Source organism: Salmo trutta, chromosome 7 (genome assembly GCF_901001165.1).
Source record: "Salmo trutta chromosome 7, fSalTru1.1, whole genome shotgun sequence".
In the NCBI taxonomy this organism is placed as follows: domain Eukaryota; kingdom Metazoa; phylum Chordata; class Actinopteri; order Salmoniformes; family Salmonidae; genus Salmo; species Salmo trutta.
In genome coordinates, this window is record NC_042963.1 from 39,761,358 (window position 1) to 39,787,799 (window position 26,442).

General features: G+C 44.4%; 1 protein-coding gene across 5 annotated transcripts in view; it reads left to right on the forward strand.

Annotated features, from left to right (window-relative positions):
• LOC115197397 (protein MTSS 2) overlaps positions 1–25,154 on the forward strand; it is a 37,605-nt gene extending 12,451 nt beyond the window's left edge. Inside the window, exons 4-15 of one of the 5 annotated variants that reach the window (XM_029758848.1) lie at positions 9,216–9,300; positions 9,422–9,513; positions 9,609–9,683; positions 10,122–10,130; positions 12,184–12,341; positions 12,756–12,863; positions 13,229–13,441; positions 20,496–20,567; positions 20,669–20,824; positions 21,295–21,480; positions 21,671–21,839; positions 22,183–25,154. In XM_029758848.1, coding sequence (XP_029614708.1) covers positions 9,216–9,300; positions 9,422–9,513; positions 9,609–9,683; positions 10,122–10,130; positions 12,184–12,341; positions 12,756–12,863; positions 13,229–13,441; positions 20,496–20,567; positions 20,669–20,824; positions 21,295–21,480; positions 21,671–21,839; positions 22,183–23,081 — 2,222 coding nt within the window. In that variant the 3' untranslated portion in view covers positions 23,082–25,154. Of the gene's footprint in view, positions 1–9,215; positions 9,301–9,421; positions 9,514–9,608; positions 9,684–10,121; positions 10,131–12,183; positions 12,342–12,755; positions 12,864–13,228; positions 13,442–20,492; positions 20,568–20,668; positions 20,825–21,294; positions 21,481–21,670; positions 21,840–22,182 lie in introns of all 5 variants that reach the window. The other 4 variants (XM_029758847.1, XM_029758850.1, XM_029758849.1 and 1 more) reach the window with 4 other exon arrangements.
• Positions 25,155–26,442: the final 1,288 nt, after the last annotated feature.

Genomic DNA, 26,442 nt, shown 5'->3' on the forward strand with positions numbered 1-26,442 from the left:
GGGGTGCTGAGATGTTGGCCGGGGTAGGGGTACCTAGGTCTAAAACATGGCCAGCCTTAAATCTATGATAATTTCAATAAACATTTTTCTATTGGTGGTGACAGTGTTTCCTATCCTCAGTGCAGTGGGCAGCTGGGAGGAGGTGCTTTATAGTGACTTTATAGTGTCCCAAACCTTTTTGGAATTAGTGCTACAGGATGCACATTTCTGTTTGAAAAAGCTGGCCTTTGCTTTCCTAACTGACTGAGTATATTGGTTCCTGACTTCCCTGAAAAGTTGCATATCACAGGGGCTAATTGATGCTAATGCAGAACGCCACAGGATGTTTTTCTGCTGGTCAGTCAAGTCTGGGGTGAACCAAGGGCTATATCTGTTCTTAGTTCTCATTTTTTTTAAATGGGCATGCTTATTTAAGATGGAGAGGAAAGCACTTTTAAAGAGCAACCAGTCATCCTCTACTGACGGGATGAGGTCAATATCCTTCCAGGATACCCGGGCCAGGTTGATTAGAAAGGCCTGCTCGCTGAAGTGTTTTAGGGAGCATTTGACAGTGACGAGGGGTGGTTGTTTGACCGCGGACCCATTTCGCAAGCAGGCAATGACGCAATGATCGCTGAGATCCTGGTTGAAGACAGCAGAGGTGTATTTAGAGGGCAAGTTGGTCAGGATGATATCTAAGAGGGTGCCCATGGTTACGGATTTATGGTTGTACCTGGTAGGTTTCTTGATAATTTGTGTGAGATTGAGGGCATCTAGTTTAGATTGTAAAACGGCCGGGGTGTTAAGCATGTCCCAGTTTAGGTCACCTAACAGTACGAGCTCTGAAGATAGATGGGGGCAATCAATTCACATATGGTGTCCAGGGCACAGCTGGGGGCTGAAGGTGGTCTATAACAAGTAGCAACGGTGAGAGACTTGTTTCTGGAAAGGTGAATTTTTTTAAATTAGAAGCTCGAATTGTTTGGGCACAGACCTGGATAGTATGACAGAACTCTGCAGGCTATCTCTGCAGTAGATTGCAACTCTGCCCCCTTTGGCAGTTCTATCTTGTCGGAAAATGTTATTCTTAGGGATGGAAATTTCCGGATTTTTGGTGGCCTTCCTAAGCCAGGATTCAGACACGGCTAAGACACCCAGGTTGGCAGAGTGTGCTACAGAAGTGAATAAAACAAACTTAGGGAGGAGGCTTCTAATGTTAACATGCATGAAACCAAGGCTTTTACGGTTACAGAAGTCAACAAATGAGAGTGCCTGGGGAATGGGGTGGAGCTAGGCACTGCAGGACCTTGGTTACCCTCTACATCACCAGAGGAACAGAGGAGGAGTAGGATAAGGGTACGGCTAAAGGCTAGAAGAACTGGTTGTCTAGTGCGTTCGGAACAGAGAGTAAAAGGAGCAGGTTTCTGGGCGCAGAAGAATGGATTTAAGGAATAATGTACAGACAAGGGTATGGTAAGATGTAAATACAGTAGAGGTAAACCTAGGCATTGAGTGGTGATGAGAGAGGTTTTTATCTCTAGAGACACCATTTAAACCAGGTGAGGTCACCGCATGTGTGGGAGGTGGAACAAAAGTCCTATTGATCAGGGCTAGAGGCTCTACAGTGAAATAAGACAATAATCACTAACCAAAACAGCAATGGACAAGGCATAATGACATTAGGGAGAGGCATGCGTAGCCGAGTGATCATAGGGTCCAGTGAGTAGCTAGGCCAGCTGGAGACACGGCAATTCAGACAGCTAGCGGGCTGGGGCTAGCAGAAGGGCCTTAGGGGGACATCGCGATGGAAGAGTCAAACCCCCTCGGACGGTTACGTCGGCAGACCAGTTGTGATGGATCGGTGGGGCTCCGTGTAGGCAGTAAAAGGGTCCAGGCCAATTGGCAAAATAGGTATTGTGCTTGCCTTCGGGACAGAGACGTTAGCCAGGAGTAGCCACTCGGAAAGCAGCTAGTTAGCTGCGATGATCCGGTGTAAAGGTTCAGAGCTTGCGGTAGGAATCCGGAGATGTGGTAGAGAAAAAAAAACTGTCCGATATGCTCTAGACAGGTAGCGGGCCGCGGCTAGCAGGCTAGCAGATGGGCCTTCAGCGGACGTCGTGACGGAGGAGCCTGTTGAAACCCCCTCAGGCGGATTACGTCGGTAGACCAGTCGTGATGGATCGGCGGGGCTCCGTGTCGGCAGTTAAAAGGGTCCAGGCCAATTGGTAGCCCAAGAAGTGGCTGATGGACCTCTTCAGCTAGCCGAGAGATGGGCCTAGCACAAGGCTTCCTCCAGGCTAACTGGTGCTTGCTTCAAGGGGCGGACATTCCTGGGAGCATAATAGTGAGAAAGTTCTGTTCTTTAGCTACCGCTGAACATCCTCTATAAACATATTGATGTTTGACACAGGAAGAACATATCAGTCAGCACACTGAAAAACACTCAAGTGGTTTTAGCTAGCGGCAACTGGGCCATCCGCAACCGCAGGGCTCTCCAGAGGATGGTGCAGTCAGCCCTACGCATAACCGGGGGCACACTACCTGCCCTCCAGGACATCTACACCACCCGGTATCACAGGAAGGCCAGGAAGATCATCAAGAATCTCAGCCACCCGAGCCATGACCTGTTCACCCCGCTACCATCTAAGGTGGAGACAGTACAGGTGCATCAAAGCTGAGACCGAGAGACTGAAAAACAGCTATCTCCAGGCCATCAGACTGTTAAATAGTCACCACTGGCAGCATCCGCCCAGTACCCTGCCATGAACCCTGCACCTTAGAGACTGTCTCGGATTCCCCCGGTACTGCTTCTCATTCTCTTCACCAGCTCCAGAGGTCTACGTCACCGGCCTTCTAGGCGTCACTGAACTGGATCATTACCACCAACCCCGGATTGTCTTGCCTCATTACGCACACCTGATTAGTATATGTATATATGTGCCCTCTGTTCCCGAATGTCCTTGTTGATTATTGTTCCATGTCCATTGTTCTTGTGAGTACCTGTGCTCTGTTGTGTCGGCTTGCATGTTAACGTGTTAGTGTGCACTTATTACTGGTCTCGTCCCGTGTATTGTTATTACGGGTCTCTATTTATGTTTTTCGTAGCTGTCTATTTACCACCACAAACCGATGCTGGCACTAAGATGGTACTCAACGAGCTGTATAAGGCCATAAGCAAACAACAAAATGCTCATCCAGAGGCGGTGCTCCTAGTGGCCAGGGACTTTAATGCAGGGAAACTTCAATCCGTTTTACGTCATTTCTACAAGCATGTTACATGTGCAACAAGTGGGAAAAAAACTCTAGATCACCTTTACTCCACATACAGAGAGACGTACAAAGCTCTCCCTCGCCCTCCATTTGGCAAATCTGATCATAGCTGTATCCTCCTGATTCCTGCTTACATCAAAAACTAAAGCAGGAAGTACCAGTGACTCGCTCAATAAGAAAGTGGTCAGATGACGCAGATGCTAAGGTACAGGACTGTTTTGCTAGCACAGACTGGAATATGTTATGTGATTCTTCCGATGGCATTGAGGTGTACACCACATCAGTCACTGGCTTCATCAATATGTGCATCCATGACGTCGTCCCCACAGTAACCGGTCATGGCTCACATCAACACCATTATCCCAGAAATCCTAGACCCACTCCAATTTGTTTTTCGCACCAACAGATCCACAGATGATGCAATCTCTATTGCACTCCACACTGCCGTTTCCCACCTGGACAAAAGGAACACCTACGTGAGTATGCCACTAATTGACTACAGCTCAGCGTTCAACACCATAGTGCCCTCCAAGCTCATCACTAAGCTAAGGATCCTGGGTCTAAACACCTCCCTCTGCAACTGGATCCTGGACTTCCTGACGGGCTGCCCCCAGGTGGAAACCTGGCACCATCCCTACGGTGAGAGCTTAGGACCTCAGACTGGGGCGAAGCTTCACCTTCCAACACACAGCCAAGAGACATCGGGACAAGTCTCTGAATGTCTGTGAGTGGCCCAGCCAGACCCCAGACTTGAACCTGATCAAACATCTCTGGAGAGACCTGAAAATAGTTGTGCAGTGACGCTCCTTATCCAACCTGATAGAGCTTGAGAGGATCTGCAGAGAAGAATGGGAGAAACTCCCCAAATACAGGTGTGCCAAGCTTGTAGCGTCATACCCAAGTAGACTCGAGGCTGTAATCGCTGCCAAAGGTGCTTCAACAAAGTACTGAGTAAAGGGTCTGAACACGCATGTAAATGTGATATTTCAGTTTAAATTTTTTCATAAATGAGCTTTGTCATAGTGGTATTGTGTGTAGATTGATGAGGGAAAAAAAGCGATTTTCTCCATTTTAGAATAAGGCTGTAACATATCAAAATGTGGAAAAAGTCAAGGGGTCTGATAATTACTGCTGTACACACCTTTTCTATTCATATACTGTCAATAAGTTCTATACATACCATCAGACTCTGACATTGCTCTTTCTAATATTTCTATATTTCTTATTTTATGTTCATTTTTGGGATTTGCATGTATTGTTTTGTACTGTTATGTATTACTGTCCTGTTGGAGCTAGGAACATAAGCATTTCACTACACCTGCAATAACATCGACAAAATATGTGTACGCGACCAAAAACATTTGATTTGACATGTTGAAGACAGTGATGGAGGCCCCTGGCTCTAGTCCTGTAGCTCCTGGCGGGGCCAGTGCAGCCCCTATAAAGCCAGCCTGTTAAAGTAGTGCTCCTCCTCCCCTGAGGATCACTGGGGATAATCAGGAACAGAGGTCTGGGTCTGGAACCACTCACCAGTCTATGAGCCTGGTCTGCTCAACAATACTGTACACAACCACTTTTACTATGGTGGTATACAGCTATGTAGCTACCTGTGTGAGTATATGCCTATACGTTCATCCACCTCTGAGATGTGACTGCTATTTACGATGGCAGCTGTTATTTCTTACATTTTGTTATACACAGCTGGTTTGCGTAATGGTTATTTCTCACTTTGTCTGTGTTGAGGACATCCAGAATGGCAATTCCCTTCGATGTGCGTTGCATTGGATGGATCCATTTTAGACAGGCGTTAGTGAGGGGAGGGTTTGAGGCTATCCGGTGTCTGCTCCAGCCAGGCCTGTGGTGTGGGCTATTCTGGTGGCTGTGGGACTCCAAGGCGTGGAGCCTAGAGCGTGTCCGCTCAGGGCCAGGTCTCCAGTATGCATGAAGCCTGCTGTACAGGACCCCTCCAGGATGTAGTTGTCAGCTGATCCCTTCTGGGGGGGAAGGGAAGGGGAAGCTGGCAGGTGTGGATGGGAATGAGGGACGGGGTTAGGATGGAGAGGGGATGTGTGTGTGTGTGTGTGTGTGTGTGTGTGTGTGTGGCTGACAGTGACATTGGGAAGGTCTGTTATAGAGATAAAAGGTCCATAACTTCCTTCCTCCCTCCATCCACCTCCTCCTTCGTTCCTCCTCCTGCCAAATCACCCTCTTTAGAGCTGATCTGCAGCTGTGGACGCCTCCTGTAGTGAAAAGACGTTGTGGAAAGAGGAACACTGAGAAAGTGTGTGTGTCCCGTGTGTGTGTGTCCCGTGTATGTGTCCCTGTGTGTGTGTGCCTGTGTCCCTCTCTGTGTGTGCATTTCCATGTGCAATACTGTAAATGTATACAAGTTTATGATTAAACTTGTACATTTTATCTGTCAGGGTTTCTTAAGCCTTTTCAGCTGAAGTCCCAAATGAGAAATTTACTGTCCTCCCGTAACCCAAATCGTTCTCCAACTACCCAAACTGTAAGAATAAATAGTGTGTGATTATAGATGATTAAATATACAGTTGAAGTCGGAAGTTTACATACACCTTAGCCAAATATATTTAAACTCCGTTTTTCACAATTCCTGACATTTAATCCAAATAAAAATTCCCTGTTTTAGGTCAGTTAGGATCACCACTTTATTTTAAGAATGTGAAATGTCAGAATAATAGTAGAGGGGATGATTTATTTCAGCTTTTATTTCTTTCATCGCATTCCCAGTGGGTCAGAAGTTTACATACACTCAATTAGCATTTGGTAGCATTGCCTTTAAATTGTTTAACTTGGGTCAAATAGTTTCGGGTAGCCTTCCACAAGCTTCCCACAATAAGTTGGGTGAATTTTGTCCCATTCCTCCTGACAGAGCTGGTGTAACTGAGTCAGGTTTGTAGGCCTCCTTGCGCACACACTTTTTCAGTTCTGCCCACAAATCTTCTATAGGATTGAGGTCAGGGCTTTGTGATGGCCACTACAATACCTTGACTTTGTTGTCCTTAAGCCATTTTGCCACAACTTTGGAAGTATGCTTGGGGTCATTGTCCATTTGGAAGACCCATTTGCGACCAAGCTTTAACTTCCTGACTGATGTCTTGAGATGTTGCTTCAATATATCCACATAATTTTCCTCCCTCATGATTCCATCTATTTTGTGAAGTGCACCAGTCCCTCCTGCAGCAAAGCACCCCCACAACATGATGCTGCCACCCCCGTGCTTCATGGTTGGGATGGTGTTCTTCGGCTTGCAAGCCTCCCCCCTTTTCCTCCTAACGTAACAATGGTCATTATGGCCAAACAGTTATATTTTTGTTTCATCAGACCAGAGGACATTTCTCCAAAAAGTATGCTCTGTGTCTCCGTGTGCAGTTGTTAACCGTAGTCTGGCTTTTTTATGGCGGTTTTGGAGCAGTTGCTTCTTCCTTGCTGAGCGGCCTTTCAAGTTATGTCGATATTGGACTCGTTTTACTGTGGATATAGATACTTTTGTACCTGTTTCCTCCAGAATCTTCACAAGGTCCTTTGCTGTTGTTCTGGGATTGATTTGCACTTTTCGCACCAAAGTAGGTTCATCTCTAGGAGACAGAACGCGTCTCCTTCCTGAGAGGTATGACGGCTGCGTGGTCCCATGGTGTTTATACTTGCGTACTATTGTTTGTACAGATGAACGTGGTACCTTCAGGCATTTGGAAATTGCTCCCAAGGATGAACCAGACTTGTGGAGGTCTACAATTTTTTTTCTGCAGCCTTGGCTAATTTCTTTTGATTTTCCCATGATGTCAAGCAAAGAGGCACTGAGTTTGAAGGTAGGCCTTGAAATACATCCACAGGTACACCTTCAATTGACTCAAATGATGTCAATTAGTCTATCAGAAGCTTCTAAAGCCATGACATTATTTTCTGGAATTTTCTAAGCTCTTTAAAGGCACAGTCAACTTAGTGTATGTAAAGTTCTGACCCACTGGAATTGTGATACAGTGAATTATAAGTGAAATAATCTGTCTGTAAACAATTTTGGGAACAATTACTTGTGTCATGCAAGTCCTAACCGACTTGCCAAAACTATAGAAATTTGTGGAGTGGTTGAAAAGCGAGTTTTAATGAGTCTGTTTGTAAACTTCCTACTTCAACTGTATGTGTGTGATACTGGCATATACACATTGATTTGAAGGCCAAACATCCTTTAAATAATTATCAAATTCATCAAGTGTTGTAAAGGGACGAGACAGAATGGGGAGGTGAGTCCAATCCATAGTTTCACTAAAATTGGCGATATTGATGAATGCAAGTACACAGGTAGTTATGTTACAAATCAGCACCTCTTTCAGGAGAGATAAATACAGATAGGTGTTTGTAAGCGCCTCACATGGCCCCTGTTCCCTATATCAATTCCTCTGTTGTCCCAGTGGGTGAGATTCAGCTGGCTAACCTCTGACCTCTCACCTGTACCCCTTTCAGTTACCACTTCTGTCACCTGGAAAGGAAAAAGCTAAATGACAACACGACTAAACTCCCACCACATATCATCCCATCCACACATGATTGTCAGTGGATACATCCATCGATCCCCCAAAGCCATCCAGCGTCTGGCTGGAAACCCCTGATGCCTTTGGGAGATGGAGTTCTGTGAGGTGGAAGGCTTTTCATGTAGTCCCAGGAGCACTGAAGCCAATAGTTAAGGGAATGTGTTGTGAATCGTTCTTTGTCTTATGATGAGTTTGTTTCAGCAAGGATTGAGTATAATCTCTGGGTATACAAATGGAATAGATTACTCTTCATTGTATGCATCCATCTTCAGTATTCCTCAGTCAGAGAATGTTTAATTTGACCCAGTTATATCAGCAGTTGTACTTTCTCTTTTACCTCTAATAGCCTTTTCAGAACTACTGAACTGAGCCGAGCTGTAATGCTCTGGCCTGGCTACACATCCACCATTGTTGCTGGAGTCATTACAGTTCAGGTTGGCACAGTAGTTTTAAAAGGGTTTAACTGTGTGCAGGACCAGGGCTGTTAGGTTGATCCTTTCTCATGGACAGACAGGTTCAAGCCGGTCTCTCCTCGCTCCCCTGTAAGAATGGTGTTTAGGAAACACAGAGAGAACAGGAAAGGCAGAGCAGGCTGGGGAAGAATAGAGGGATATTCCCTTACAGGGTTCCTTCCTTTTTCCTTCAGGATAGAGGGCTGAGAAGTTGGGAAGGGGGAGGGGGTTGTTATGTAAATCACTTCACCTGTCTACACAAACAAGACTCATACAAACATATGCCTGCACATACACACATCAAACTTCATCAGAGGTAGTCCTCGTCTGGCTGATGTTTCAGTGTTTGTTTGTGTATTTGTGTGTGTGCCTGCCTGCCTACCTGGGTGGGTGTGTGTGATGATGTGAGACCCTCCCGATCATCCCTCTGTGGACCAGTGCATTAGAACAGGATCAATACTGTCAGATATTACTGCAGTACCCTGAGAAAATGCCCAGGATGCAGCCTGCAGCCGCCGGAACCTGCAGCCGCCGGAGCCTGCAGCCGGTGGAGCCTGCAGCCGCCGGAGCCTGCAGCCGGTGGAGCCTGCAGCCGCCGGAGTCTGCAGCCAGTGGAACCTGCAGCTTGGGGCCTGCCTGGGCTTTACACCCCATTTTAATTACACAAGAGAAGAAAAGTAGTACAGAAACTCAGACAAACTGTTATTTACTGGGTTGTGGGGTGGGGTAGACTTAATCACTGAATGCAATTCAATTGCATTGGTGTAGTTGGTGTCCAGACCAGGGCAGTAGATGCAAGATTATGTTGAGGATGAATGGGCTGCAGCCTATAGATGTTGGATTGATTACTTTTGACATTATCCTCGAAGATTTTGGTTTTGGTCCCTTGTTGTAATATGCAATACTGCCCCCCAGTGGTTGTGTAAACCCATACTAATAGAACCAGTCTTCCTCCTCTCTCCAGGTGGCACCAGGGACATAGGTTCAGCTCTGACCAGGATGTGCATGAGACACCGCAGCATTGAGACTAAATTACGCCACTTCACCAAGTATGTACTCCTCGTTCAACCTTGCCTAATTGCTCTCCCTACATCTCTGTGCATTGCTAATGGTGCTATAAGTCATACAAGTCCAGTCCTTACTCTCCCTCTTCTTTCCTCTCCTCCCCAGTGCTCTTATGGAAGGCCTAGTCACTCCTCTCCAGGACAGGATAGAGGAATGGAAGAAGACAGCTTACCTGCTGGACAAAGACCACGCCAAAGGTGAGGGACAGAACAACCCCGCCGTTATGGGGTCAAAGCTTAAGAACTTTGTTAAATGTCATAACTCCAGAGTGAATTGTCCCTCTCCTCCTCAGAATACAAGCGGTCTCGTCAGGAGATAAAGAGGAAGTCCTCAGACACTATGAAGCTCCAAAAGAAAGCCAGGAAAGGTAACATCTAACCGCACCCTGTAGCATGATCTGATTGGCTTCTTCTAGAAACTAATGCTACTGATTAGCGACTGTCCAAAACAGGCTGTAGACTTTAGATAGAGGATGTTGATAGTGCTGCAAGTTACCATCACCTAAATGGGAGATTGCACCACCTAGTGCCCTGGATGTGAAATTCATTGCCATGGGTTTCCAATGAGGGGTAATTCAGAAATGTGTTATTCAAAAAGTTTGGAGAGTTTTTGAGGAGTCAAAAAATATAAGGTTTATGTTTACAACAGCAGGTCCCGATTTGATCTATTTCCATGCTTATAACGATGACAGTGCCAACTCTAATATTGGGCTTTTTGTCTCTGCTCCCCCCCCCTTGCCTCGTTCCACCCATGCTACCTATCTGTCTACTCCTCTGCCCCTCACTGGCCTATTCCCCTGCTGTAGAGCTTTTAGGTATGTGTGCTGTTCTCACGTTCTTATATGCATTGCATGAGGCATTTCCTGATAATGTTGTAGTTATTGTCCGGTGTGTGTCTGTGTGAATATGTGTGCATCGTCACGTCATTGTGTGACCATCTTACCCACAGTGTTGTGTCTGTCTGATACTGGCATCTCCTAATATTCCTCCCTTACTGTTATCATCCCTCCTCCTCTTCATTCCCCTCTTAGTCATCATGTCACCATGTTTCATAAGGCTGACTCATACATGGCAGCTGAATATTTCATCACAGTGTTGTATTTTCCTATGCTTGTTAATCATTTTCATTTCAGGACCTCCATCCATATCAAGTGGTTGTTGCTCATCTCATTTAGGACTCACATGGTCTCATCCAGTTGAAGTGGGAAGTTTACATACAACTTAGCCAAATGCATTTAAACTCAGTTTTTCACAATTCCTGACATTCAATTCTAGTAAAAATGCCCTGTTTTAGGTCAGTTAGGATCACCACTTTATTTTAAGAATGTGAAATGTCAGAATAATAGTAGAGAGAGTTATTTATTTCAGCTTTTATTTCTTTCATCACATTCCAAGTGGGTCAGAAGCTTCCCACAATAAGTTGGGTAAATTTTGGCCCATTCCTCCTGACAGAGCTGGTGTAACTGAGTCAGGTTTGTAGGCCTCCTTGCTCTCACACGCTTTTTCAGTTCTGCCCACAGATTTTCTATGGGATTGAGGTCAGGGCTTTGTGATGGCCACTCCAATACCTTGACTTTGTTGTCCTTAAGCCATTTTGCCACAACTTTGGAAGTATGCTTGGGGTCATTGTCCATTTGGAAGACCCATTTGTGTCCAAGTTTTAACTTCCTGATTGATGTCTTGAGATGTTGCTTCAATATATCCACATAATTTTCCTTCCTCATGAAGCCATCTATTTTGTGAAGTGCACCAGTCCCTCCTGCAGCAAAGCACCCCCACAACATGATGCTGCCACCCCCGTGCTTCACGGTTGGGATGGTGTTTTTCGGCTTGCAATCCTTCCCCTTTTTCCTCCAAACATAACGATGGTCATTATGGCCAAACAGTTCTATTTTTGTTTCATCAGACCAGAGGACATTTCTCCAAAAAGTACGATCTTTGTCCTCATGTGCAGTTGTTAACCGTAGTCTGGCTTTTTTATGGCGGTTTTGGAGCAGTGGCTTCTTCCTTGCTGAGTGGCCTTTCAGGTTATGTCGATATTGGACTCGTTTTACTGTGGATATAGATACTTTTGTACCTGTTTCCTCCAGCATCTTCACAAGGTCCTTTGCTGTTGTTCTGGGATTGATTTGCACTTTTCGCACCAAAGTAGGTTCATCTCTAGGAGACAGAACGCGTCTCCTTCCTGAGCGGTATGATGGCTGCATGGTCCCATGGTGTTTATACTTGCGTACTATTGTTTGTACAGATGAACGTGGTACCTTCAGGCGTTTGGAAATTGCTCCCAAGGTTGAACCAGACTTGTGGCGGTCTACATTTTTTTTCTGAGGTCTTTTAAGGTAGGCCTTGAAATACATCCACAGGTACACCTCCAATTGACTCAAATGATGTCAATTAGCCTATCAGAAACTTCTAAAGCCATGACATCGTTATCTGGAATTTTTCAAGCTGTTTAAAGGCACAGTCAACTTAGTGTATGTGAACTTCTGACCCACTGGAATTGTGATACAGTGAATTATAACTGAAATAATCTGTCTGTAAACAAGTGTATGTTAACTTCTGACTTCAACTGTATGTGCTGTAGTTTCATCCTATTCTCACTGACACATTGTTTCATTTCACTGTAGTGTTGTTTTTTAATGGCAGTCAAACTTAGTAGAGTGTTATAATCACCAGTCTTTCTTTCCCCCCTCTCATTTCATCCTCACACTCTATCTATCTTACCCAATGCCCCTCATTGGCACCCTGTTCCCCCTTTACTCACTATTGACCCCTCCCTCTGCTATCCCCTGACCCTCTCTCTTCTACCTCTTTTCGTCTTCCCTCCTCTATCTCCTCTTCTCTCTTTACCCCCCTACCCCTCCTCAGGCCGGGGGAACCTGCGTCCCCAGCTGGACAGTGCCATGCAGGACGTCAGTGACCTCTACCTGCTGATGGGGGAGACAGAGAAGCAGGCAGTGCGCCGGGCCCTCCTGGAGGAGAGGGGGCGCTACTGTTCCTTCATCAACCTTCTGCAGCCTGTGGTGGTGAGCATAGATCGAGGATCAGATTACCCTCCCCACATCTGAACCTTAACCAGTATGTGGAATAAACTTGCCTGACTAGATCATATGGTGATGAGAGAGGAGGGCTGCTGAGATACCAGGGGTGGGCTCTGGGGAGAAGTTGCCTTGTTTTTAGGCACAGATTTAGAATCTGTTTACCTTCCCCACATCGTAACATGAACCATTATATGGAAAAACTTGACAGAATATAGATCAGTGTCAGGGGGAACTGCATCCTATTATAGGATTGTTTAGTAGGCTAAATCTGGATAGAGCATACAGGGATGTGTTTCAGCTTTCTTGTTAGTTATTTCAGTTTGTCACAGTTATTTCAGCTAATCTATTTTGTCTTTGACTGTGTGTTGCTGAGTAGAAGGTCTTGTTGTTGATCCTCAGAATGGAGAGATAGCCATGCTGGGAGAGATCACTCACCTGCAGGCCATTGTTGATGACCTCACAGTGCTGACTGAAGACCCGCACAAACTGCCCCCGGCTAGTGAGCAGGTACGTACAGTACTCTCCAAAATACCTGAACACAAAACACACTCCTGTCCATACACATGTACCCATCATACAAGCACACATGCTCAACGAGTAGCAAACACAGATAACCAGCGCAATTAACACACATACACACAGAAACCCTGGAGTTATTCAATCAACTTGAGGTCAGATAAGTAATACGTTATTCAGACTTCAGACTTCAGATTTAACTCTGATTTTTACACACGACTCCCATTGACACCAATGACTGATTTACACGAAAGTCTGAGTTTAGTGAACAGATCTCAGGTCTGAATACTGCACTGAGTGTATGTATTGCTTGTGCTAACTGTGTGTTGTGCTATGGTTCTCCCTCCTCTCCTCAGGTGATTGGGGACTTGAAGGGTTCAGACTACAGTTGGTCCTATCAGACCCCTCCCTCCTCTCCCAGCAGTGCTGCTTCCAGGAAGAGCAGTATGTGCAGCTCCGCTGCACACCGCCTCAGCAGTGTCTCCTCCCACGACTCAGGGTTCATCTCTCAGGATGCCAACACCCATTCCAAGCCCTTCTCACCCATGCCCTCTGACATCACCAGCCAGGTAGGCACACCTCTGAGTCAGGTCAGGCCCTAGACTACACTCCAGGTTCACCGGCACGTTCTTGATTAACAAGACTTGGGAGAATGGTAACACTAGAAAAAGAAAAGGAGAACCGCACACTCTAGGAGCTCAGATGCAATAATTTAATAATCTAATAACCAATGTTTCGACTGACAAGCTGTCTTCATCAGGGTATAATGACAAACAATGCGGGTCACTAGTTTATATAGTGTCAAAGGACACACACAAGTGTCTGTAATCATGGCCGGGTGTGGCCTGATATCAATGGTTAATTCTCAGATTTAAACAGAACATACAAAAAACACGAATGGATAGCATACAATCATAGGTACAATTTGGCTACATAAGCCTACAAACATTTACAATGAATAGCAAAATCACAATAATCACAAGAATGGCTTCAGATCAAAGTCTACATTGAGACCGAAGGGAGCAAGGATCTTTAAATTAAAGATCCAGGCAGACTCTCGTTTTAACAATAAATTGTTGAGGGTGATATGTTCGTTGCCAATATAATGTAGAGATGAAATCGAGTGGTTTGCTTCCATAAAGTGGGCCACAGCTGGGTAAGTCGAGTTTTTGAACCTAATGGTGCTACGATGCTCCGTGATTCGTACTTTTAATTTGCGCTTTGTTTTACCCACATCATTTTTACCACAAGGACAAGTTATAAGATAAATAACTGTTTTAGTGGAGCACGTGATAACACCTTTGATTGGGATCTGTTTCCCTGTTTGGGGGTGTTTGAAGGATCTACATTTGTAAGTGCCATTGCATTGAGCGTAGCCATTACACTGGTAGTTTCCATCCGGTAGAGGCGTAAATAGAGGTGCAGGGGTATTTTGGAGTGGTAAATCAGAGTTTACCAATTGATCTCTGAGATTTCTGCCCCACGAGAATACGACCAAGGGAGGGTCCGAAAACACATTACAGATACTATCATCGGATCTTAGAATGTGCCAATGTTTGTGAATGATTCCCTTAATTTGTTCAGAGCGCTTTGAATAGCGGCTAGTTAGAAAGCAAGAATGCTTCTTTTTGCGAGACTGTCCTTGAAAGAGATCATGTCTCGATTTGTTTTGAATTTTCTCTATGGCAGTATTAATCTGACCATTTTTGTACCCCCTCCTTGAATTTTCTTTGCGTCTCAGCCGTATTTCTGTCGAAATCTATTTGTTTTTTGCTAATTCTTTTGATTGGACAGAATTGGCTGTAGGGCAAACTGCTTTTCAAGGGAAGCGGGTGACAACTATCAGTCCTCAACAAACTGTTACGATCAGTAGGTTTCCTGTAAAGATCAGTGTATAGAACATTATCCTCACACATGATTATAAGATCAAGGAAACTGATTTGACGTGTGTCAGATTGCATAGTAAATCTCAGGTGCTCAGAACAAGTGTTAAGAAAAGCATTGAATGCCTGGAGCTGTTTTGCATCACCCCTCCATAGAACAAAAATATGATCAATGTACCATTTCCAAATAATGTTAAGCAAGAAAACATTTTTGAGAGGATTGAAAATTGACTGTTTCTCCATGTAACACACATACAACTTAGCATAGTTAGGAGCCATGGGGGGTCCCATAGTAGCACCCTTCGTCTGAATAAAGAAATCATTTAGAAACATGAATGAGTTGTGTGTGAGTACTATTTCAGCCAATGTTATAATGCATGAACTGGAAGGTAGTTCATTAGGTTCACTTTGCAGAAGAAAATGTTCCATGGCCTCAATACTGCCCTCATGTAGAATATTTGTGTATAACGATTCAACGTCAAAAGTAACTAACAAAGAATTGTCAGGGAGACGTTCAAGAGATTCAATAATAGAGATCACAATGCTGGTGTCCTTTACAAAGGAGGGGAGCTGTTCTGAGATCATACTGCTGGTGTCCTTTACAAAGGAGGGGAGCTGTTCTGAGATCATACTGCTGGTGTCCTTTACAAAGGAGGGGAGCTGTTCTGAGATCATACTGCTGGTGTACTTTACAAAGGAAGGGAGCTGTTCTGAGATCATACTGCTGGTGTCCTTTACAAAGGAGGGGAGCTGTTCTGAGATCATACTGCTGGTGTCCTTTACAAAGGAGGGGAGCTGTTCTGAGATCATACTGCTGGTGTCCTTTACAAAGGAGGGGAGCTGTTCTGGGATCATACTGCTGGTGTACTTTACAAAGGAAGGGAGCTGTTCTGAGATCATACTGCTGGTGTCCTTTACAAAGGAGGGGAGCTGTTCTGAGACCATACTGCTGGTGTACTTTACAAAGGAGGGGAGCTGTTCTGGGATCATACTGCTGGTGTCCTTTACAAAGGAGGGGAGCTGTTCTGCGATCATACTGCTGGTGTACTTTACAAAGGAGGGGAGCTGTTCTGGGATCATACTGCTGGTGTACTTTACAAAGGAGGGGAGCTGTTCTGGGATCATACTGCTGGTGTACTTTACAAAGGAAGGGAGCTGTTCTGAGATCATACTGCTGGTGTCCTTTACAAAGGAGGGGAGCTGTTCTGAGATCATACTGCTGGTGTCCTTTACAAAGGAGGGGAGCTGTTCTGATATCATGCTGCTGGTGTCCTTTACAAAGGAGGGGAGCTGTTCTGCGATCATACTGCTGGTGTACTTTACAAAGGAGGGGAGCTGTTCTGGGATCATACTGCTGGTGTCCTTTACAAAGGAGGGGAGCTGTTCTGAGATCATACTGCTGGTGTCCTTTACAAAGGAAGGGAGCTGTTCTGAGATCATACTGCTGGTGTCCTTTACAAAGGAGGGGAGCTGTTCTGAGATCATACTGCTGGTGTCCTTTACAAAGGAGGGGAGCTGTTCTGATATCATACTGCTGGTGTCCTTTACAAAGGAGGGGAGCTGTTCTGAGATCATACTGCTGGTGTCCTTTACAAAGGAGGGGAGCTGTTCTGAGACCATACTGCTGGTGTCCTTTACAAAGGAGGGGAGCTGTTCTGAGATCATACTGCTGGTGTCCTTTACAAAGGAGGGGAGCTGTTCTGAGATCATACTGCTGGTGTCCTTTACAAAGGAGGGGAGCTGTTCTGCGAGTGGTCTAATAAAAAAGTCAACAAAAGTCGATAAAGGGGCCGTTACTGCATCAATGGCCACTACAAAAGGACACCCTGGAGGTTTTGTAACATTCTTATGTAATTTCGGCTAAGTATAGAAAGTGGCAATTTTAGGGTGTTGAATAGCCAAAAAGCTGTGTTCTTTTTTGGTGATTTGACCAGAACTTAAATACCCATCTAGGACAGTAAAGATAGTGTTCTGAAATTGGGAAGTGGGGTCACTTCTGAGTTTCTTGTAAAAGGTGTTGTCAAGCAGTTGTCAATGACACTCATTTACATAAACTGTCCCATCAATGAGTACAACCGACTCACCCTTATCAACAGGGCGGGTAAGGACTAACGTATCGGATTGTAAACCAAGCAAAGCTTGTTTTTCATCCTTGGGTAAATTATGGAAAGATATGTACTCCTGTGTGTTCTTAATGACTTAACGCATATAATCACTAAGAGTGACTATATGAAGATGCATTCTCGTCTGGTGCTTAGATAAATTTAACAGTTCTTTCAAGAGGTCTGAATTATCTCCCGGCATGTCAAAAAGGGACTCCGATACAATTATCTTATCACGTTCCCTTTGGCTATATTCAAATGGGTGTCTTGTTTGGGTCTTTGACCAGTGTCAGGAAAATAATGATCATTCAGCATCGTTTTAGAGATTTTTGTCGGTAGTGTGCTGTTTACTGGGTAACAGATTAATCTGGAGGCGAATGAAACACACACCTGTTTAGGCGAGGTGCTGGCTAGCGGAGTAGAACACTTGAAAAAGAAAAGGAGAGCCGCACACTCTAGCTCAGATGCAATAATTTAATAACCTAATAACCAACGTTTCGACAGACCCTGTCTTCATCAGGGTATAATGACAAGCACTGCGGGTCACTAGTTTATATAGTGTCAAAGAACACTTAACTTCTTGGTGACGGGGGGCAGTATTCGGAAATTCAGATGAATAATGTGCCCAAATTAAACTGCCTGCTTCTCGGGCCCAGAAGGTAGGATATGCATATTATTAGTCGATTTGGATAGAAAACACTCTGAAGTTTCTAAAACTGTTTGAATGATGTATGTGAGTATAACAGAACTCATATGGCAGGCAAAAACCTGAGAAAAAATCCAACCAGGAAGTGGTTTGTAGTTTTTCAACTTATTGCCTTTCCAAACTCCAGTGTCTGTGGGGTCATTTTGCACTTCCTAAGGCTTCCATTAGATGTCAACAGTCTTTAGAACCTTGTTTCATGCTTCTACTGTTACTGGGAAAAGAATAAGAGCTGTCTCAAGCCTGAGACCAACGAGTTGTTTACTGCGCAGGCACACAGGCGCGCAGTTCCTTCTTTTTCCTCTGTAATGAATACGCTATTGTCCGGTTGGAATATTATCGAAGATTTATGTTAAAAAGACCCTAAGGATTGATTGTAAACATCGTTTGACATGTTTCTACGAACGGTAATGGAACTATTTGACTTTTCGTCTCGGGTTTTGCGCTCACGCATTATGCCTTTGGATTAGTGATCTGAACGTGCGAACAAAACGGAGGTATTTGGACGTAAATATGAATTTTATCGAAACAAAACAAACATTTCTTGTGGGAGTCCTGGGAGTGCATTCCGACGAAGATCAGCAAAGGTAAGTGAAGATTTATAATACTATTTCTGAGTTTAGTTGACTCCAGAACTTGGCGGGTAATTGTATAGCTTGCTTTGATGGCTGAGCTCTGTATTCAGAATATTGAACAATGTGCTTTCGCCGTAAAGCTATTTTGAGATCTGACACAGCGGTTGCATTAACTTCTATGGGCTAGGTGGGACATTAGCGTACCACTCTATTCAACAGCCAGTGGAATCGTGTGGCGCGAAATACAAATACCTCAAAAATGCAATAATTTCAATATTTCAAACATACGACTATTTTACACCATTTGAAAGATAAGACTCTCGTTAATCTAACCACATTGTCCGATTTCAAAAAGGCTTTACAGCGAAAGCAAAACATTAGATTATGTTAGGAGAGTACATAGACACAAATAACCACACAGCCATTTTTCAAGCAAGCATATATGTCACATAAACCCAAAACACAGCTAAATGCAGCACTAACCTTTGATGATCTTCATCAGATGACACTCCTAGGACATTATGTTATACAATACATGCATGTTTTGTTCATATTTATATAAAAAAACAGCTTTTTACATTAGCATGTGATGTTCAGAACTAGCATTCCCACCCAAAACTTCCGGTGAATTTACTAAATTACTCATCATAAACGTTGACAAAATACATAACAATTATTTTAAGAATTATAGATACAGAACTCCTTTATGCAATCGCTATGTCAGATTTTAAAATATATTTTCGGCGACAGCACATTTTGCAATATTCTGAGTACATAGCTCAGCCATCACGGCTAGCTAATTTGATACTCGCCAACTTCGGGGTCACCTAAACTCAGAATTACTATTAGAAAAATTGGATTACCTTTGCTGTTCTTCGTCAGAATGCAGTCCCAGGACTGCTACTTCCACAACAAATGTTGTTTTTGTTCCAAATAATCCATAGTTATGTGCAAATACCCCGTTTTGTTCGTGCGTTCAGGTCACTATCCAAAGGGTAACGCGCAAGCGCATTTCGAGAGAAAAAAATTCTAAATGTTCCGTTACCGTACTTAGAAGCATGTCAAACGCTGTTTAAAATCAATTTTTATGGTATTTTTCTCGTAAAATAGCGATAATATTCCAACCGGACAATACTGTATTCATTCAAAGAGGAAAAGAAAAAATGGCGAGGTCTCGTGAACGCGCATTTCCATTCCCTTTTTCCTCAGGCAGACCACTGACAAACTGAGTTACTATACTTTGCCCAGAGACAGGAGACGCCCCAATCCACTTTCTGGCGGCTTTAGAGAGCCAATGGAAGCCTTAGAAAGTGCAACATAACCCCACGGATACTGTAGTTTCGATAGACAAGCAAAAGGAGAACTACAAAATCGCAGACAGGCCACTTCCTACTTGGAATCTTCTCAGGTTTTTGCCTGCCATATGAGTTCTGTTATACTCACAGACACCATTCAAACAGTTTTAGAAACTGCATATGCATATTCCCGTTTCTGGGCAAGAGTAGTAACCAGTTTAAATCGGGTACGTTTTTTATCCGGCCATGAAAATACTGCCCCCTAGCCCAGACAGGTTAAGGAGAAGTGTATCTATAATTCTTTCAATAACTGTTGTAAATTTGATGAACGTTTATGATGAGTATTTTTGTAAATTGAGGTGCTCATTTACCGGAAGTTTTGGAGGCAATTCATTTTCTGAACATCACGCGCCAATGTAAAATGGGGTTTATGGATATAAATAATAACTTTATCAAACAAAACATACATGTATTGTGTAACATTGAGTCCTGGGAGTGTCATCTGATGAAGATCATCAAAGGTTAGTGATTAATTTTAGCTGTATTTCTGGTTTTTGTGACGCCTCTCCTTGCTCCTTGAAAATGGCTGTGTGGTTTTTCTTGTTTAGGCACTGTCCTAACATAATCTAATGTCATGCTTTCGCCGTAAAGTCTTTTTGAAATCGGACAATGTGGTTGGATTAATGAGAAGTGTATCTTTAAAATGGGATATAATAGTTGTATGTTTGAGAAATTTGAATTATGAGATTTTTGTTGTTTTGAATTTGCCACCCTGCTATTTCACTGGCTGTTGAATAGTGTGTACCGCGGGTGGGATGCTAGCGTCCCACATGTCCCAGAGAGGTTTTAAGACAAGTCAGACTGATGATGAAGACAATCCTGTTTTTGGATGGTATTTGTTTTTGCTTATACAATCAAGAATGTAAGATGATGCTAGAGTTGTTGTTAGAATTACTCTGTAAATAAAATGGACAACTATTGCAGTGTTCCATGGCAAAAGAGAAATATTCTGTGTTAGTTTGTCATAGAAGTGTTCTCTTATCTCACTCCTTCCATCTCCAGAAGACCACCAGCTCAGCCTCTTCTGAGGCATCAGAACCCTGCCAGTCTGTCAGCGAGTGCAACTCTCCCGCTGCGGTTAGTACACACTCACATACACACACGTATTGTGGCCCCCAGGGATCTTCCTAAGGTATGCGATAAACACGCTGACTCAGACATGTTTGTCCATTCCGCAGTTTGGCTCATGCTCATCCTTCGGTACCTTCCGCTCCACTCTCTCTTACACTGGCTCCGTCAGGCCTCTCTCTGGCATACTTCCTGGGTCCCCCACATGTAACCGCTCTCCTGGATCCAACACCCCCTCACCCACATCAAAAGTTCCTAGCTGGAAGGTTTGTTTTCATTTGCCGCTTTTCCTTTTTTGTCTCGCTTTCATATTTTATTTGCCTAATTGCTTTTTCCTTGGTTGTATCAACTAATTTGCATAATGCATGATGCATAGTAACTTTATGATCTCTCTATCCATTCTTTTGTCAAACTCAGCTTTCAAATATCTCATGCCAAAGATTTGCTAAAACTCATTGTAATAACATTTTCATGCTTAGGCCTCAGCATTTTAGCCTGGTCTCAGATCTATTTGTGTTGTCTTGCCAAATCCTATGGTCTTTGACATGAGTTAGCAAGACAGCACAAACAGTCTGGGACCAGGCTATCTGAGACCAGGCTAACCTCTTCATGGGCCCCCATACTGCTTCCATTGTACCACAATGAAAAAGACTCATGAACAGCTGATCGATAGACGTCCTATCCAAGGGTACATTGTTTAGTTCATTTCCTCATTGCCTCAATAATATCGCCACAGGATTGGTCCAAAACGAGTACCTATGAGCCCTTATTGGCTACCACGCTCCAGCGAAGGAGAGAGTCATTGGACAGGATGAGGGAGCAGGAGGTTCCTTCCAGTCCTAAAGGGTTCTCTGGGATGCATCCAGACACCCCAGACACTCATAGGTCCATTCTAGCCCAAGCTGCCATAGCCACAGCCAAGGTAATGATGAGCACACAGTGGATACAGCACTCAACCATCAGCATTCATTGTTGAAATGTGGATCTTAATCTTTGTCACTACTGTATGGTACAATGAGTCTCTTCTCTTTCTCTCACTCTCTTCCTTCTGTGCCTGCGTCTCTCTCTGTGGGTGTGTGTGTGTGTGCCTGCATCTCTGTGTGTGTGTGCAGCACAGCGGTGAGGCCATGTCCCCAGCAGCCAGTACACTAGCCATGGTGCTGATCCGGGGTCTCAGTGTAGAGCATCAAAAGAATAGCAGGGAATCTCTGCAGTACTCCAGTGGTTACAGCACCCAGACCAACACACCATCCTGTTCAGAGGACACCATCCCCTCACAGGGTAACAAACACTCTACACATATCCCTTTAAACAGTACCCTACTGTACAGTATATCTTTTTTTAAACCTTTATTTATGCAGGTTATTATCATTGAGCTAAAATATCTTACATACAGTACCTAGATAATATACCTTCTCAAAGCAACATACACTCTCAAAGTAAAATACACTCTAGTATACTAATTTCTCCTCAAGGTAAATACTGTATCATAGTAAATAAAATGTATTCATCCTTCAAATTATCACACATTATTCGATCAGAAGCTAATATAATCCATCCTCTTGGAAAAACCCGCTCTCATTTGACCAGATCAGTTTAACTACATTGTCTCTCTTTTGTTCAGGGTCGGACTATGAGTGCTACTCTCTGAACGGGGATGCTGGCACTAGCAGGGAGGCTGACTTCGACAAGTCCTCCACCATCCCCCGCCACAGCAACATCGCACAGAACTACCGCCGCATGATCCAAACCAAGAGGCCTGCTAGCACCGCTGGGCTGCCGGCCGGAGTGAGCCCTCCTGGGGGTACCCATGGAGAGACTGCAGGGGGTGATGGAGGTCGTGACGGGGGGCATGGAGCCATCACCTCTGGAACAGCCACCATCCGCCGAACCCCCTCCTCCAAAACGGGAGTGAGACGTACCCCTTCCACCTCGGGCCCCATCCCCATCCGCCCCCCCATCGTTCCAGTCAAGACCCCCACTGTGCCAGACTCTCCAAGCTACTCCCCTGGCTACTCCCTCAGCCCCACCCAAAAGCGCATGGGCAGCGATGAGTACCTGTATGCAGATGAGACTCCACCCAGTGCCCTGGAGTACATGAAGGTCTCCCCCAAGCTAACGAGTCTGCCTGACACCAGCACCTGGGGCTCCGAAGGGGGGCTGGAACGAAGCGTCTATGCCCAGCAGCCCTCTAGCATGGCTGGCCTCAGCCCAGAGGAAGACTCCCAGCTGGCCGCCAACCGCCACAGCCTGGTGGAGAAGATAGGAGAGCTGGTGGCCAGTGCCCACGCCCTTGGTGAGGGTCAGTTCCCTTTCCCCCCTCTGGACCCTCTGCCAGCGAACCCAGTCGGGACAAACTCTGTACCCCAATACCCACAACACCTACCCCCCAAGCCCCAGGAGGGAGTGGACATGCTGGTGTCCATACGGAGGGGTGTGAGGCTTCGCAAGGCGGTCTCCAATGACAGATCAGCCCCTAGGATACTCCAGGATACTGCCGCAGCCTCCAGGATACTGCCATAGTATCTCCAGAACTGTGGTGCCCTTTCTTATAATAAGCTCAACCTCTAGTTGTAAAATGAATGAACACTCATCCTATACAGGATAAGACTGTATGAAATGAAAGGGAATCAAGTGTCAATGTCTAAAGATTTAATGAATGGCCATGGATGACAAATGGATAAATGTCATATTTTATGTTGTATTGCTATTTCCTATAGTGGTTTTGGTTGTCTATTTCCTCTGTCTCCTGATGCGTCAGGCCAGACACCTCCCCGTATTCACAAAGTGTCTCAGAGTAGGTGTGCTGATCTAGGATCAGTTTAGCCTTTTAGGTCATAATGAATAAGACTATATGGACAAGGATGACCTGATCCTAGATCAGCACTCATACTCAGATGCTTTATGAATATGGGGCTAGGAGGTTACTCCATGTAGGGGTTGAATGCTCTGTGTCTTATTGTGTGTGTACTAATGCCGCATTCACGCGCTAGTCAGACCTAGGGAACTCAGAAATTCCCAAATAGCTAATTGGTTACAGTTATACACGTGACACGTTCAAACAGTAATAAGTCATACGTTTAAGAGTTTCCTTGTTCCGACTAGCACGTGAATGCAGCATAACACAGCCATCTGTCATCTGAAAGTGATGGGGTCAAGTTGCTCCGTGAGCCTGTCTGTATGTTATGTATTATTATACTGATGTATATATTACTGTTTGTAAAATAAGCTGAAAACCAATTGTGTATGTCACATATCGGAGAAATGTAAAAGTCATGTAAAATAGGATGCGATATGGCAGTGTTTTTAATTGTGTACTGTACTACCAACCATTTCTATAGAGCAATGTAGAACTTTATTTTGGATCTGGGAGATTTTACATGATGCACATACAATGGAGGTTTTGATGCCTTAGCCTATAGGCTAATTGAAAATCTAAGTAAGCGTAGTTCTCTTATGGAATTATTAGATGGCTATGTTTTAGATGAAGGAGCAAAGGGTGCGAGAAGAGCACATACATAGTTATCAGGACAGATACTGGAGGTGTAAGAGCCATTTTGGTAAGATGTATGTTTATTTGTATTTGTCTTGGTCTGTCACTTCTCACCACCAGAGAGCAGTCTCACCGGTGTTATTATGGGTCTGGTGGTGGTGGTGGTTCATGTGTATAAGGTCCCAGGTAAACAGGTTGTAATCATGCATGGATGAACAGGAGATATACGTTTTTTTACGGCTACTCACAAGTTTACTCTACCACAAACCTTCACCACAGGAAAACACAAGTTCATCTGTCACCTGTATCATTGGATTTATCATTGAACTTTGAAATAGCCAAAAGCTACAAAGGGGCTCTCCCTGACAGCAATCTCTGAGACGGAAGGGAGCACTTGATAATAACCAAAGTGTCTGTGATATGTTGACTGGACTGATGGTGGCGCCAAAGACCTTTCATATGCTTCGGGAAGCTTTCTACTTTCTAATATAAAACCACGAGAGGAAGTCCGACTCAACAGCAGTGGATGGTAGACTTGCCCAAACTTGTCAATCTGTGGAATTACTTTTGTGCCTTTAATATCAAGCAAACCTTTTGAATTCGAGAACAAAATTCTTAGTATTGCAAATGAAAATTAGATTAATAACATTTTTACACATTTTTTTTCTGTAATAGGGAATTATCAATGGAAATAGTGGTTTTTCTGTAATAGGGAATTATCAATGGAAATAGTGTTTTTTCTGTAATAGGGAATTATCAATGGAAATAGTGTTTTTTCTGTAATAGGGAATTATCAATGAAAATAGTTGGTTTTCAGTTCAACATCTGCTAGGAATGACAGTCCTAAACTTATAGCTACGTGTGGCACGTTCTCATTGGTCCAACCTGAAATAGTATACTTGTTATTTGGCTGTTGGCATAGTTTTATTGCAAGGAATTCTAATTGGTCAACCACAGGCTAGGGCTGGGTTATAAAACGACATGCTGTCCCTTTGTTCTGTGGAGAGAGTCTCAGGAGAGCATCACTGAGGACAGGGGAGAATGATCATCTACTTCCAAGCATGATTTGTCCTATTTGAATAAACCTATTTTCCTCCGCCTGATTTGCTTTGGGGTCTGTGTTATTGAAGAATAACATCAACTGCTAACACTTGGTGCCGTGACCCGGATTAATTGGTCTGAACAACAAGAAAAACGTATCAACTGTGTTGATCCAGAGGAAAGAGAGAAGGCTGCGCGCAACCCACTTTGGGGAGTCAACTCTTAATCTCCTGATTGATGGCATAGTTGCTGGGTGAGTGTAGACCAATAGCATTTTAAAAGAAACAAATCAGGTTAAAATTAGTGCATGCAATGAGTGATACGTATCTGTGATGTATAAGGTTCAAGTCCTTTGTTCTCTATTAAAAGGTTAGAGTCCTTTCTATATTAAAACACACATACATATATATACTGCTCAAAAAAATAAAGGGAACACTTAAACAACACATCCTAGATCTGAATGAATGAAATAATCTTATTAAATACTTTTTTCTTTACATAGTTGAATGTGCTGACAACAAAATCACACAAAAATAATCAATGGAAATCCAATTTATCAACCCATGGAGGTCTGGATTTGGAGTCACACTCAAAATTAAAGTGGAAAACCACACTACAGGCTGATCCAACTTTGATGTAATGTCCTTAAAACAAGTCAAAATGAGGCTCAGTAGTGTGTGTGGCCTCCACGTGCCTGTATAACCTCCCTACAACGCCTGGGCATGCTCCTGATGAGGTGGCGGATGGTCTCCTGAGGGATCTCCTCCCAGACCAGGACTAAAGCATCCGCCAACTCCTGGACAGTCTGTGGTGCAACGTGGCATTGGTGGATGGAGCGAGACATGATGTCCCAGATGTGCTCAATTGGATTCAGGTCTGGGGAACGGGCGGGCCAGTCCATAGCATCAATGCCTTCCTCTTGCAGGAACTGCTGACACACTCCAGCCACATGAGGTCTAGCATTGTCTTGCATTAGGAGAAACCCAGGGCCAACCGCACCAGCATATGGTCTCACAAGGGGTCTGAGGATCTCATCTCGGTACCTAATGGCAGTCAGGCTACCTCTGGCGAGCACATGGAGGGCTGTGCGGCCCCCCAAAGAAATGCCACCCCACACCATGACTGACCCACCGCCAAACCGGTCATGCTGGAGGATGTTGCAGGCAGCAGAACGTTCTCCATGGCATCTCCAGACTCTGTCACGTCTGTCACGTGCTCAGTGTGAACATCCTTTCATCTGTGAAGAGCACAGGGCGCCAGTGGCGAATTTGCCAATCTTGGTGTTCTCTGGCAAATGCCAAACGTCCTGCATGGTGTTGGGCTGTAAGCACAACCCCCACCTGTGGACGT